This window comes from Ochotona princeps, chromosome 2 (genome assembly GCF_030435755.1).
Source record: "Ochotona princeps isolate mOchPri1 chromosome 2, mOchPri1.hap1, whole genome shotgun sequence".
Classification (NCBI taxonomy): domain Eukaryota; kingdom Metazoa; phylum Chordata; class Mammalia; order Lagomorpha; family Ochotonidae; genus Ochotona; species Ochotona princeps.
In genome coordinates this window covers 160,083,091-160,098,356 of record NC_080833.1, presented here as the reverse complement: position 1 = coordinate 160,098,356, position 15,266 = coordinate 160,083,091, and the positions used below count along the sequence as shown (strand labels likewise).

At 53.0% G+C, this 15,266-nt stretch overlaps 1 protein-coding gene across 1 annotated transcript; it reads right to left on the bottom strand.

The window, feature by feature from the left end:
• Window positions 1-3,379: 3,379 nt before the first annotated feature.
• PRDX6 (peroxiredoxin 6) lies at window positions 3,380-13,054 on the bottom strand. Its single transcript, XM_004596284.3, has 5 exons — window positions 12,907-13,054; window positions 10,213-10,369; window positions 6,396-6,542; window positions 5,200-5,346; window positions 3,380-3,676 (listed from the first exon to the last, which is right to left on the bottom strand). Exons 1-5 carry the CDS (start codon window positions 12,999-13,001, stop codon window positions 3,548-3,550), a joined length of 675 nt encoding a protein of 224 aa, XP_004596341.1. The 5' UTR covers window positions 13,002-13,054; the 3' UTR covers window positions 3,380-3,547.
• Between the last annotated feature and the right edge of the window lie 2,212 nt (window positions 13,055-15,266).

The window sequence follows — 15,266 nt, the reverse complement described above, 5'->3', positions numbered from 1 at the left end:
TCCCTGTCCACATCCAACCACAGCAGCGGAGCCCAGTCACACCCCCAGGGACGTGGGCGAGAGAAGGGGCAAGGGCAGAAAGGCATAACAACTTGGTAGCTCCACCTCCCCAAAGTCATCACAGTGAAAGGAAGATGGCTCTTTTTCCCTTTCTCTGTCACTCTTTCAAATAAATACACATATTTTAGAAAACAAGATAGAAGGGAAACACAAGAGAAAAAGTCAAGTCTGAAGTATTTACTAAGAACCTTGTGGACGTGCAGCATAATATTCCTCTGAGTGGTCTTCAGAACGTGAAGTGTCAGGGAGCGGCAGGTGAGGCAGGACCATATAGGCATCACATTTCCTGCCTCCTCCTGTGGCTGGTTCCCATGCCTGGGCTGTACAATGATAGCCAGCAACAACTAGTACTTCTTGTTTTTAAAGACAAAAGAATCTTCCATCTGCCTGTTCTTGCCCCGAATGCCTTGAGTAACTGTAGCTGCATCAAGTGAAAGCCAGGAAGCATGAACTCTCTGTGCACCTGGGTGCCATCACCGCCATCCTCCAGGATTTACATTAGCTGGAGTTGGGCATGGAGGTGGGATTCAAACCCAGGCATCCTCACACGGAACATGGATTTCCCATGCAGAGTCTCAACAGAAGCAACTTACTTGTTCCTATCCAGTGAGACACCCTACCCCCTTACCAAAACAAGACCTTCCTGTTGTCCCTTCTGAGGAAGCAACCCCCAGCACTGTTCCATTTGCCTTACTGGCAAGAAGTAGCTTACCTGCCCCTTCCAGAACGGCCTACAAGATGGCAGTAGTGATCTTTTAACCAGCTAGCATGTCCCTGAAGTGGAATTAAGGTTCTCCTTCCTGGACCTGGTTTACTTAATAGCTAGTCAGGTGAGACGTTAAAGGGAGTTCATCGCCACACTGGTTCCCTCTACTCAGTAACTGGCACTTGGTCTTGGCCCTTTAGATCCGATTCTCTGGCCCCTTTCCATGCTGCTCACTGCTGGTCCCTATCCTGCCCAGGAAAGCCGGGGCTGAGGCCAGGCTGCCTAGGTGACCACGAAACAGACACAAGTTCCTCATTTTATCTCAGAGACTGTTCTAATCTAAACATCCCCTGATTCTTTGAGAAGTCATGTGGCTCTCCTTCAGATTCCTTGTTTCTTTCCTAATGGTCATAAAGCAGTTCACCTTCCTTGAATACACCTTTAGATCCGTAATAGAAAGTATTCTAAAGTGGGGACAGATCTTGAAAAAGGAGGCCCATTCTCCCCACCCAACTGTGTATAGAATCTCAATTGCTATGGCTTCTTAGTGATGAGAGGGTGTGTGACCCCTGTTGCATGAGCTCCTCCAATGTGTTTTCATCTACACAGAATTGAGTCAAATGAAACACAAGGTTAGAAGCCTGAGTGAGGGAGGGGTCAGTTGTAGGTTCCCGGATTGAGGGAAATGTTGTTGAATTCATGTTGTTGTTGTTAGCAATACTTTATAGCTAACATACATATATGGTTCCTGTCAGCTATCACATTTTAAAAGTTTGTACGTAAAACATTCATACTGGCATTAAACCTAAGCATAAACACAGATGAAAGGTGAAGTCACTGAATCTGATTTTAAACTTGAAAATGAGTGGTCAGTATTCCACCAGTCTTGGAGATTGCAACTTAGTAGGTTACCATAACAAAAGTTAAAGCTGGATTCTCTGTGAGACAAGGACCCCAGGCTCTCAGGCCCCACGAGAGTTGAAGAAAGGACTGCAAATCACTTCTACTAGAGCCATCTTCATGGAGCATTGCACAGCCTGAGGACACAGCGAGAAAGCACCTGTCCACAGACACTGAACCAGGCCTCAGCCGCCACTGTCCACGACTTAACCCTGACTCCCAGACCGCCCAATGACCAGCGCTGCGGGAAAGGCAGGCTCAGTCAACACTGTCAGTGCCTTGACCCCAGACCCACAGGCCACCCAATGACCAGCGCTGCGGGAAAGGCAGGCTCAGTCAACACTGTCAGTGCCTTGACCCCAGACCCACAGGCCACCCAATGACCAGAGCTGTGGGAAATGCTTGTCGCTTAAGCCACCCAGTCTGCAACTGGCGTTAGAGCAGTCCAAGTGGATTCAAACTGTGGCAAGTGATCATTATCTCTAAGGTTCATTCTTTTATAAACAAACAGGGAAACTTGAGGCACGAGGGAGTGATAGTTTAAAGTTTTAGTGATTTATCTCAAAGGCAGAGAAACCATTCATCTTTGATTCACTCCCCAAGACTGCAACAGCTGTGGCTGGGCTCAAACAGCACAGAACTCACGTGGGTGCCAGTGACCCAAGTCCTCACTCTAACCTTTGCCGCCTCAGTTGCACCTCTGCGGGAAGCTAGATGAGAAGCAGGGCAGCCTGGACTTGACCATGGGCACTCAGGTGTGGGATGTGGGTAACCCAAGCAGAACCTTGAGCTCTGTGCCACAGTGCATGCCTCAGCCATCTCAGCAAGGTAGCAGCCAAGAAGAGATCATGACACTCAGGGCTGAGAAGTACATGAAGCAGGCGAGCCTGGGAAACGGCGGCCTTCAGCTGCCACTCCATTTTCAGTGCGTGGAATCACAGGGTTGTGTCTTCTGCGAAACCTATTCACGCAAACCTTAGTAACCAGGACACCTGTTCTTGGGGACACGACTCCACAGCAGTTCTTCAAAGTGTGACAAGAGAATTCTTTGATACAGTTTTAACAAAGAATTTTATTTGCTAATCTCCAAAGAGCAACATTCAGAAAATAGCAACCCCCTGCAAGAGTCCTGTAATAAAACACTGCCCATCAATCATGCTGTGAGCCCTTCCATGTACAATGGCATCAAGGGGACAATGCGTGTGGAAGGCACGTGGCATTAGACACAGCTCTGGCTGCCTCCCTGGTGGGTGGTACATCTCTGCTGCAACCTCTCCTGCACTGGAAATGGATTCCATTTCAAACCCCCCCCCCCATTTTTTTAAAAATAGTTATCTACTAGAAAAGTACACAAAGTCAAATTTTCTTCCAGTTATGGTTAAAACACTGATTAAAGAACTTCCAAGTTAAGTTCCTAAGTTCTTGGGTTCCAGGTAATACCTGGAGATGTTTACAGAGGTCTTTTCTCCAACGGGTTAGCAGAAGAGGAACTGAGTAGGACAGTGAAGAGAAGCAGCGGTCAGCCCAGGATGGAGCGAAGCAGGCTTTCTCAATCAAGAGATGTTATTCATTGATCACAAACAGCAGAGATCCACCAAGACGTGAGCCTTAACACACACGGTGTGTTCCCCAGGGCCCAACCAGCACAGCCTGCTGACGCCTGGGAACGGGACAAATGCTGGTGATGTCACACAGTAAAGAAGCCCAAGGTAGTTGAGTGTCATTTTCATTTAATAAGCCAGCAGTACGGCAACCTAAAGACCCAGGCGGTGATTAAACAGAGATGTTCTCATGGAATTGTTAGGAAAACATGATCAGCAGCTGGCATGTTGCGGTTCACTGTGCTATGGGAGCAGCCCAGCCCTGATTTCTCGGGGTGACCTAGGGCTGGGGCGTGTAGCGGAGGTATTTCTTGCCAGACGGGAGCTCTTTGGTGAAGACTCCTTTGGGGAACAGGGTTTTGGCCTCCTCTTCAGGGATGGTTGGAAGGACCATCACACTATCTCCCTCCTGTGGGAAGAAGTTGAGAATGTTCAAATTCAATCTTACAGTGAAGCTTAAAGATCTGTAAACATTAACTCTGGAAAAGCAGCCAATGAGAATAATCAAGTGTTCTTTATTTCCCCAGAGTCCATTTTTTTCCACCTGCTGATTCTGAAATGGTCTTGTTTTAAAATCAGTAATGGCTAGCCACCAGCCTTTACATTTTCATTCTGAGTCCATCCTGCAGCCTGCAAATCCTGCGCTAGTGAATCCCCCTTCTTCACGTTTCGTCTCATGGCCCCCACCTCCTGCTGTTTAGGCTAGGGTTAGGCCTTCCTTCCACAGCTCTAGTACGCTAAGTTCACGTTAAGGGCTCTTCACTGGGGGGTGCCCTTTCCTCAGATGGGCACTGCGCTGCCACCTGTTTCCTCCCTGATCTTTCCACAGGTCCCTGAGAGAAAGGCATGCCTCCACAGAGAACACAACACCCCCTCTCCCACTCCTCCGTCCCCACGCCCTGCCACTCTGCTTGGTGATTCTTTGTAGCACCTGAAATCACTGCTCATCAGACCACTCCCCGAATCCAAGTTCTACAGGGCAGGGACTCCATCGTGCAGTGTCTTCAAGTTTACAGAAATTGGGTATTACGAAACAAGCGTGCAAAGGGCTGACAAGGTAGTGCAGTGGGCAGAGCACTGCCCGTGACGGGCATGCCGCACGCGCACTAGCGTGAAATCTGGGCTGCTCCACTTCCGATCCAGCTCCCTGCTAGTGCGCCATCACCCAGTGCCTGGGCCCCTGCCACCCACGTGCGAGGCCTGCACGAGGCTCCTGCTTCCCGGCCTCAGAGCAGCCCAGCTCTGGCCACTGAGGCAGTGGACCAGTGGATGAAGACCCCTCTCTCTCTCTCTCTAACTCTGGCTTTCAAATAAATAAATGAGATGCTAAATCCAAAGAAAAAGCTAAGCATGTATTTCAACATGTTGGCACCTCCCCAGTATCCAGGCTCAGTAAACTGACTCGGTTAACGGACACAGAACTTATATGATTTGCCTATTAGAAAAAAACATAAACCAGTAAAACCTCATATTCAGGTTAGCATGTTTAAAAAACATGAAGACACTTGGGACAGGAAATTCCTGTCCTCTTTATCTGTGCAATCCCAGGGATTACAAATTCGCATCTCACAGAATTCTGTGCAAGTTTAAGAAAGACAGAAGCCCAAGAGAAATAAAATCTTTCATGGTGCTAATATAGCAATAGCCTCCCAGCCATGACTTAGGAAAAGTGACCAATTCTGATTTTGCTATCTGGAAAGTATTAACAAAAGGCTTAAAAAACTCCCCTTGTATTAACAAAAGGCATGATTCTGACCAAACAAGCTGTCCAAATTCTGTAGCAGTCAGAAAGCAACACAGGGAGTTTGCACTTCAAGGCCCTGAAAATGCCCACGTGCTCCTGATGGACTGGGGGCCGCCCCATCCCAGCCAGCACAGACCCAACAGGCCGCCGTCCAGGCCAGCGAGGACCCACCCTGGGGATACTCGTACCTTCCAATCCACCGGGGTGGCAACTCTCTTCTCTGCGGTCAGCTGGAGAGAGTTAACCACTCTGAGGATCTCATCAAAGTTCCTGCCCGTGGTGGCTGGGTACAGGATAGACAACTTCAGCTTCTTATCGGGCCCGAAAATGAACACCTGCAGACACACGGAGGCGAAGGCAGGAAGTGTCTCCAGGGCTCGTGAAGAGGAGGCTGTGCACTCACCCACAAACAACAGCACCCCCAGGACCTCACGCGGGGAGCCAGAGCAAAGACACCCTCTCCACACTGCTCTCCCAAATTCACAAGAGAATCACACTGGGTCCGACTGTTTAATTCAGGAGAGGCCCTGGAAGACACTGTGCACACCAGTGCCAATGGGAACCCATGCCTGTCCTCAAATGGTCATATTTTCCTGGGGGCCTGGATTTGGTTTCTGGCAGGCAGAAGACACAGTTAATAAGGATTTAAAAACGGCTGCCTCGTGCAGAGGAAGTACCCCATCATTGTGATGAAGGGCTGTTAGAGAGCTTTAGGAGAGTTCTCAGTCTGAGAGTCTGTCTTGGGATAAGCTGCTGATTTTTCTGTTGAATTTCCAGAGCTCTGAATCAGGCATTAAGAAATCTGGCTGGGCCCGGCGCAGTAGCCCAGTGGCTAAAGTCCTCACCTAGCATGCACCAGGATCTCATATGGGTTCCAGTTCTAATCCCAGCAGCCCTGCTCCCATCCCATCACTGTGGCCTGGGAAAGCAGTGGAGGACGGCCCAGAGCCTTGGGACCCTGCACCCACGTGGGAGACCCGAAGGAAGCTCCTGGCACCTGGCTTTGGATCAGCGCAGCTCCAGCCATTGTGAATGCTTGAGGCGTGAATCAACGGACAGAAGATCTTCCTCTCTGTCTCTCCTCCTCTCTGTATATCTGACTTTCCAATAAAAAAATAAATGTTTACAAAAAAGAAAAAAAATCTGGCTGGGGCGCAGGGTGTTAAGCTGCAGCCCGATTAACACAGCTGAGAAAGCAGTGGAGAGTGCCCAAGTGCCTGGGCCCCTGACGCCCGCGCGGGAGACCTGGCTGCTGTGGCAACGTGGGGAGTCTGTCAGAGCTCGACAGCTCCTTTTCTGTCTCTCCTTCTCTCTCTGTAACTCTATTTCAAATAAGTAACCCTTCCACTGCCCTGCTTCCCTCAGTGCTCCCGAGCTAACTCACCACGCGCGCCGTCACGGGCATGTTCTTTTCGTCCCTCTCTGCTGGGTCCAGCATGCCCAGGAGGATGGCAAGGTCCCGGTTGTTGTCATCAATGATGGGGAAAGGTAGCGTTTCTGTGGGGGCCTCACCATTGTAGGCGTTGATATCCTGAAACGCACAGAACGGGAAACCCGAGCCTGACCGACCCTCTCAGTGTTACCAGCTTGAGCCTTCCTGGACAGGCAAGAGGGTTATGAGCAGAACCACTGTTCCTGAAAACAATTTCAGTAAGAAAACAAACACTCCCTTCCCAAGGGCTCACTGCAGGCATTAGCAGAGGAGGGTCGCCATTCAAGCTACCAGCGTGGCTCAAGGTCCTCTTCCCACGCGTTCTTAACGCCTCCCGCGCTTCCTGCCTGCGGAAAGCAACAGCACTGCTCTCCAAGTGGGTACAGCCAGATGCCAACACAGGGGGCTGGGTGCTCAGACACTGGGAAAACCACCACAAACAACGCTGCCTGTTCTAGAACAAGCCTGATGCTGCAGTGTGCAAAGCAAATTCTGTAGATGTTATCTATGCTTCCACAGCACCAGGATTCAGATACTCAACTGTAAGATCGACACTGAGAAATTAAAAAGCAACAAAAAACCACAAGACTTGAAACAACCCAATGAGCTAAGTATAAACTTTAAGGACAAAAGAGTAAAAAGGCAGAGGGAAGGCAGGCCAGGTGAAGCCCAGAAGACAGAGCTGGTCCGGCCTGAACTGCAGTGGGGGTTCTCCCAACCTAGGGCAATGGATTCTTCCACTCCTCCCCTAGAAACTGTGCCGCAGGGCCCAGTGTGGTAGCCTAGCAGCTAAAGTCCTTGCCTTGAATGTGCCAGGATCTCATAGGATCTAATCCTGGCAGTTCCACTTCCCATCCAGCTCCCTGCTTGGGACCCTGCACCTGCGTGGGAAATCCAGAAGAAGCTCCTGGTTTTGGATCAGCTCAGTTCCGGCCATTGTCGCTGCTTGGGGAGTGAATCATCAGATGGAAGATCTTCCTCTCTGTCTCTCCTCCTCTCCATATCTGACTTTGCAATGAAAATAAATCTTTAAAAAAAGAGAAACAAAAACATTAAAAAAAAAAAAAAGGAAAAAAAAGAAACTGCGCTGCAGCCAGCATGTCACCCAGCGTGACTGTGTGAGCAAGCGCTGGCTAGGACCGCAGGTGGCCTACGCAGCATGCAGGCGCACACGGGGTCGGGATGGTATCCGTGAGCCATGCAAGTCAGAGCAGAAACAATTACAGGAAAGTGAAAACCTGGCTGGCCATTTCAGGAAGTAGAGGAAAAGATGATTTAAAGTTGCAAGTGGAAGTATTTTATTATTAATCATGTGCACTGGGAAGTGAAACAGCGGGCGATGGCACAAGATATGAAACGTGTGGGCTTCGTAGCAAGAGATGTGGCATTAATCATCTTCTAAACGGACAGCACGTCATCCCATGTTCAATGCCATTATCGTCACTACAAGTTACTGTGACGGAAGAGCAGAGGGCAGGATTTCATGCCGGAGGTGCCGTGAGGTTTCCCACACAGCTAGGCGCATGTCAGGAGCGGGACATCGCTTCTGACAGTGTGTGGACTCCTCTGTAGACACGATCACAACTGTTTAAACCTCAAGGGCAGAAGTTCACCTGGTAGAACGCACCTAGGCTCACTGATACTGCTCAGGAGGTATTATGCAATTGGCTACAAAGTCTTTCTGCACGGAGGTGGCATTGTGATTACTGTTGTACAGTAATTCTCCACCCTGCCACTTGCATAACCAGCACTGTTCTATGTACAAACACCGAAGAGCTGTGGCCCTCAACACCACCGTGGCGTGGCTTTTCCTCTGCCCCAAACCGGGTGAGGTCCCAGCCCTTCTTATCTGGTATCAAGTACGTCAGCAGTTTGAGGTTCAAATGACACTGCCATTATTTTCTAGCTGGCCAATGTTGAGCAAACCCCTCCATCTCTGTGAGTGAAAAAAAAAACAAAACCCACATAATCTCATCCCTGAAATGAGAGCAGAACTGACATGCCCAACTTAAAGGGCTCGCTAAGCCTCTAAGGGGAAGCTGCGTGTGGGAATGTTGTAGGAATGCTAGCCTCCATCCACTGCCAAGTGTAAGGAATGAAAAAGAAATCTACCCCACGAAAGAAAATTGCCTTTCCTTTTTCTCCTACAGTCTTCTGATCTCAGACAGACAGGAATAAGCTGTACTAGTCAGCCCTTTATTCAGCTGCATGCACTTGGCACAGAGCCTGGCACGGGCAGACAGCCCTCAAAACACAGCTGCATCACTTAGTAGCACACTGTGGCAATGGCCTTTAAAAGCAAGCTTCTAAGGCAGGTTTAGACCATCGCACTCGCTGTCAAGTCCATCCTCCTGTGGCAAGTTCATTCACGTCCCGAGTACCGACTACCTAAGACGTCCCAGGTACTGAGCACTCTGCAGCACTGCCGAGCCAGGAGCCTCTGCTCCCGCTCAGCCTGCACACTCACGGGCGGGAGGCAACACGCACACTGTAGCTGCTGGGGACTCGGACCTGAAAGGCTGCCAGCACTTTACAAAGGTTGGACAAGCAAGCTTCATAGCTGTCATCTGAACGGAGACTGCGAGGCATGCCACACAGATGTATCTGGAAGGGGAATCTTGATATGCAAACCAGACATATGGCAAGAAAAAAAAAAGTTAGGAATGGCTCCTTAGTTTTGGCTTAAGCAACTACAAAAATGAGGCTGCTATCAGCTGAGAGGAATGCGACTCTGGGATTGGGCAGGTGAGGCGTGAGAGGACTGGGCGTCCAAGGGACAGTCCGAGGGGGCAGTGGCCACACCAACCTGGAACCCCAGGAACTGGCCTAGAGAAGGAGGGTTGAAAACCAGTGTCTGTCTACAGGGCAGTTCAATATGGGAGTGAATGAGCTTAGTGGAAGAGGGCAGAGACCAGAGAAGGGCAAGAATAAATCCGGGGCAGCATTCCTATAAATTAGCATAAAACATCAGGGTAAGCCTGAGCCAGACAGCTAGGCTGCGGTGTCCTGGAGGCCATGAGAGGAAAATCCTTTGGGACACAAAGTGACTGCTGTGCGGAACGCTGCTGGCAGGCTGAGCAAGGCGCATTTCACAATGTGGAGGTCATGTTCTACTCCAAGCTTAAACCTGAGGTATACTCAGACCTCAAGAACCAAGCTTATGTGTCATTAGCCAGTTGGTAATTGTGGTGTGGTCCACCCGGGCCAGCGCTGAGGTCCCCAGTCCCACAGGACTGGCCCCACCTCTGATGACAACTTTAAGTTTTAGGGAATTTCACTTGCGCTTTGAACAACTTGCTATCAAGTGTGTTCCCCTGAGCCCTCCGGTGCTCCATCAGCTTTCCAAAGGGCTCAGAGAGCCCAGGGGCCGTACTTGCTGGCTTGTCAAGATGGCCATCACCAAGGCCGGCGATGAAGAGACCCACAGGTGGAGGTGTGGGCAGAGGGGAAGGAGCACCCGAGTCCTCCCCAGGAATGGCTCAGGTTCATCAACCCTGCAGCTCCTCAAAGCCAGTGCTGGAATACCCATGGAAGCCTCATCAGACGCAGGACCGACTAGCTCACCGGCCACTGATGAAGAGCTCACCCCCTCCTCCTCCCCAGAGGCTGGAAGTCAACTCTGCACTCGCTCCTTGGATGAGCCCCAATGCTGAAGCCAGCTAAGGGCTACCAGCCAGCAGTCGACTGCTTAGCACACACAAACATACGCATCCCTTTGAAGACTCCATAGGCGAGGCAACAGCAAAAGGCCAAACGCACAGTACTGTACCTTGCTCCAAGCAAGATGGTCCTCAACGCTGTCTACTGAAAGGGCAATCATTTTAACATTCCTCTTGGCAAATTCTGGGGCCAGCTTTGCAGCTCTGCCAAGCTCTGTGGTGCACACCGGGGTGAAGTCCCGGGGGTGGGAGAAGAGGATGCCCCATCTGAAACAAAGGACACAGCTGAACGAAGAGCTGCCAACATCGCGCAGTTGTAAAGCCACAAACCAAAAAAAAGGTTTACTTTCTCAAATGAATGCTTAGGAAGACACTGACTTGGGGAATGCTTATGTTTTACCTCCAGCGAGGCCTATGTTTAGAGCCCAGTTAGTTCAAAGATACAAAATTCAAGATGACATTTAAAAATAGTAATTTTAGGGTGTTGTCTCTTAACAGCGAACAAGTCACCCTGACTCTTTTCTAGCTAATAAAATCTGTGTGGTATCCAAGCCAATAGCTTAGTGAAGTCACTTTTTATTTCTTTGTTTTCTGTGTTTTCCTGGCAGAGACATTGAAGCTCAGCTCTGACAAGGCATGTTTCAATGTGTGCTGTGTCCAAACGCACATCCGCCTGCAACAGTAAACAGGTGACGTAACTGAACCACATAGGGACCTCTCTGATTTATAAGTAAAACTGCAGCTGACACTTGGCTTTATTATAAAACCTTTTGCAAATGCGCTAATGTGCCAAACAGGACAGCCAGTGTTTGCCCCCTAACAAACCGGAACACTTGGGTGGCTCCACCCAGCTCCTGCTCGGTAGCTGTAACACAGACTCTAACTGCAGGTGCTTAGGTAAATGCTAATTTCTGCTTTGTCGTCCTCTTAAGGCTAAAACCGCACAGATCTGGAGCACATTTTGAGTCATCAAGAAACTTCGAGGACCACTTCTCCTTGGTGGCGACAACAAATACTTTTTTAACTGAAAAGGAAATTCTTAAAAATTTATTTATCACAAAGGTGAGGGGGTTGCAGACCCATGTGGGCTTCTGATTAGAAAATACATGTTTTAGTTTTCCATCTAACATTCAGTTCTCCACACCCTCAACTGACTCACACCAATTACGGGGTGTCCTAAGCCAGTAGGTTGTTAGATCTAGCCTGGACGCTACACTGACCTCTGGCACAAAAAGAACAATACAGATACAAGGGAAACTCCTTCTCTGAGACAACACCGAAAAACAGGACGGAAGTCCCGAGACAAAAGAAACAGGTTCCTTTACATGAAGAGCCAGGGAGGGACGCAGACTTTCTAAGTTATCCAGCTCCGAGTATAAACGAGGCCTCAGCTGTTTTCAAAACGGATCTAAGTAAGGGTGAGATGAGACTCCACCAAAGCAGAGAAAAAAGTGGATCCGGGAATTTGTTACAGAAGTAACAAGTTAGGAAATTCCTTGTTCCGATGTGGGCTATTAGAGTCTGGTTCGCTTACCCGTGCCACGGAGTGGGCACTAAGCCACCATTACCCGTGCCACGGAGTGGGCACTAAGCCACCGTGCAGCCTCGGGATGCTGGGCAGCCACTCACCCAGCACGTGGCCACAAAGGGGCTGAACCCCAGGAACGTCTCGGCTTGGTCTGCCTTCTTCCCAAGTCTTCCCACCGCTGCTCTTAAGCGCAATTCAGTTACTTTACGCCACTCCATCCCTTCCCATCTCCTTCGGGGAGGTCCCTGCCCACCAAGCCCCAGAAGGCCCAGGGACGCCCAGGTCTGGGCTGGAGTCGCAGTTCCTCTTCCAACCTACAGAAACCCACCTCATGCAGCACCGCGTCTCACTGTTTCAAATTCGTAATGTTTAAAACTACTTTTTCTCCAAACAATACTCTGAATAGGAGGCTGGCCACGATCTCCGCTCTGCACACTCCTTGCCTTCAAGGTCTCAATGTTCCATCTCTCACTGATTTTCCATTCTATTCCGCCCACCAAGCTGAATGTTTCCCTGGTCTGTGATGAGACAGAGTGGGCCTGCGGTGGGAGGCTCTGGCCCAGGTTCCCAGCACAGGCTTGTTCAAGCACTACTTTGATGAGCTTCTCTGCCTCTCTGGCCACTGTGATCCGAAAAGTTTGCAGACCGGAGGCGCTGGGTGCAAGCTTGCCCCTGCAACTGCACAGGCCCATCAGCCTCTGCGTGCCGGGACGGCTTCCCTCAAGTGGGCTGCACCCTCAAGTGGGCAGCACAGGAGCAGCGTCCACGCACTGGCCAGGCCAGGGCGCCGGCCGCCCGCTGGGCCACACAAGCAGGGCCGGCGGGAGGGACGCAAGGGGTAGCGGGAAACAAAGGGGTCGGTGCGCGGGGAGGCGCACGTGCCCTGGCCGGCCCAGGCCTAGCGGGCAGGGCCACCTCCGTGCCCAGGACACACCTACACAGGCCTGTTCCTGGTTCCTCCCCAGCCGTTACCACATCCTGGCCAGCCGGACAGGCTCCGGACGGTCCGTGGGTCACTTTCTTGGCAGCTCGCGCCCTTCCCCTGCAGAGGCCGCGGCCAGCAGCAGCCCTCCGAGGGCCTAACGGGCAGCCCCGCCGCCGCAGGGCGCAAACTGCAGGCCGAGGGCAGCTTGGAGGGCGGCGCGGCCCCGGGCACCGGGCCCGGCCAGTGACCGCGGACAGCGGGACAGCGGGACAGCGGGACAGCGGGCGCGCCCAGGCCCGGCCGCACCGCGAGAGGCGCGGCCCGAACCCAGGCCACCCCGCGGCCACTTACGAGTCTCCCAGGAAGTCGTGGAAGCGAATGCGTCCGTGGGTAGTGTTGGCCTCGAAGTTGGGAGCCTCGTCCCCGAGAAGCAGACCTCCGGGCATGGCGGCAGCGCGGACAGACCAGCACGGCGAGGCGCGCGGCGGCGGCAAGCTGCGGGCCGGCGGGTGGGCGGGGCGAGGCCGGGGCGGGGCCTGGGCGAGACCGGGGCGAGGGGTGGGGCGAGGGCCGGGGCGGGGCCGGGGCGAGGCGCGCGACGGTAAGCAACGAGCCGGCCGGTGGGCGGGGCGAGGGGCGGAGCCGGGGGCGGGACGAAGTCAGAGGGGCAGGGCTGGGGCCGGTGGGGGGAGGAAATGAGAGCCGAGGGGCGGGGTGAGGCCGGGGGCGGGGCGAAAGCCGAGGGCGGGGGCGGGGCCGGGGCCGGGGCCAAGCGGGATGAGAGCCGAGGGGCGGGGCGAAGACAGAGGGGCGGGGCGACGACCAAGGGGGCGATGACCGAGGGGCGGGGCGATAACCGGGGGCGGGTCGCGGGGCCTCCCAAGGGGCGCCTGCACACGTGACGCGGGCCCAGCTCGCCGTGGTCCCCCGGGCGGCCTGGGGGTGCTCCGGGTCTGAGGGCCGGGGCGTGGGTCTGGGGGCGCCGGGGAGCGCTCAGGCAGGGCAGTCCCGGGCTCGGGCTCCGCGCGGACGCGCCCCGCAGCTGTCCCGCCAGGCCAGCCGTGCTGTGTACGCTGCGTGTCCCACAGAGGATGTGGCGAGGCCCGCGCTCCGAGCCTTAGAGGAAGTGCCTCTGACTGCAGCGAAAACCCCCATGCTAATGCCAGGGTGAGGGCAGCGTCACCAAGCTTTTATTTTTATTCAGCCTCTCCGCCGTTCACGGCCCAGCCCTCGGACCGGACAGGGTCTCCCCAAGAAGCGGAGGAACTAGACTGGACTATAAGATGTTGGGCTCTATGTTTAGTTTATGCTTGCAAAGAGGGAATTTCAACAGTACTTGATCAGTGGATATGCAACAAGGTGGAATATTCCACATGGGGGAAGGGCGGGGTGATTCCCAGTTCCAACGAAACTGAATCACATAATACAATGTAATCAATGAATAAAAAAAATAAGATAATAATAAAAAGAACCGTCTTCATACACGTTCTCTGAAATCTACACGTACGTGGTGAAATAAGCTTCACTGACGCCTGCTCTGTTGCCACGGGAGACAGGGACTTAGACTGCTGCCTGTCCCTGCGGAGCCTGAGGAGGGCATTGTGGGCGGCATCAGCTGCACTTAGAAGGGAGGAGGCTCACAGCTGAGGAGTGACCTAGTGGGGTGCTCCCGGGTCCAGAGGTTACCATGCTAGAGGCCCGCGCAAGGACCGTGCCAGACCTGCTCTCAGGAGAGCAATGTGTGGACATCTGAGGGTTGGTGAAGTGCTGGGTGTTGATGGGGGTAGTACACAGGGTTGGGGTTCAGCGCTGGGAACATCCACTGGGTGGGGTGTGGTAGGGTTCAGGGAGGCTCCTGACAGAGGTCAGAGTGGTCCTCGCTGCGACCTGGGTGCTCCCCATAGGCACGGTGGTGGTCCTCACACTGACCTGGGTGCTCCCATAGTCACGGTGGTGGTCCTCACACTGACCTGGGTGCTGCCATAGTCATGGTGGTGGTCCTCACACTGACCTGGGTGATCCCATAGCCATGGTGGTCCTCACACTGACCTGGGTGCTCCCATAGCCATGGTGGTGGTCCTCACTGCGACCTGGGTGCTCCCATAGCCATGGTGGTGGTCCTCACACTGTGACATGGTGCTCCCCATAGCCATGGTGGTCCTCACTGTGACCTGGATACTCCCCATAGCCATGGTGGTCCTCACTGCGACCTGGGTGCTCCCCATAGCCATGGTGGTCCTCGCTGCGACCTGGCTGCTCCCCATAGGCATGGTGGTGGTCCTCACACTGACCTGGGTGCTCCCATAGCCATGGTGGTCCTCGCTGCAACCTGGGTGCTCCCCATAGGCATGGTGGTGATCCTCACACTGACATGAGTGCTCCCCATAGGCATGGTGGTGATCCTCACACTGACCTAGGTGCTCCCATAGTCACGGTGGTGGTCCTCACACTGACCTGGGTGGTCCCATAGCCATGGTGGTCCTCACACTGACCTGGGTGCTCCCATAGCCATGGTGGTGGTCCTCACTGCGACCTGGGTGCTCCCATAGCCATGGTGGTGGTCCTCACTGCGACCTGGGTGCTCCCATAGCCATGGTGGTGGTCCTCACTGCGACCTGGGTGCTCCCATAGCCATGGTGGTGGTCCTCACTGCGACCTGGGTGCTCCCCATAGCCATGGTGGTCCTCACTGTGGCATGAGTGCTCCCCATA

Bases quoted from the DNA above. Each gene is read 5' to 3' on its own strand.
- PRDX6 (XM_004596284.3), bottom strand. From the start codon at position 13,001: ATGCCCGGAGGTCTGCTTCTCGGGGACGAGGCTCCCAACTTCGAGGCC. The intron at 10,370-12,906 runs GTAAGTGGCCGC...CCTTTGTTTCAG, and splicing joins CACGACTTCCTGGGAGACTC to ATGGGGCATCCTCTTCTCCC. The intron at 3,677-5,199 runs GTACGAGTATCC...TTCTTCCCACAG, and splicing joins CCACCCCGGTGGATTGGAAG to GAGGGAGATAGTGTGATGGT.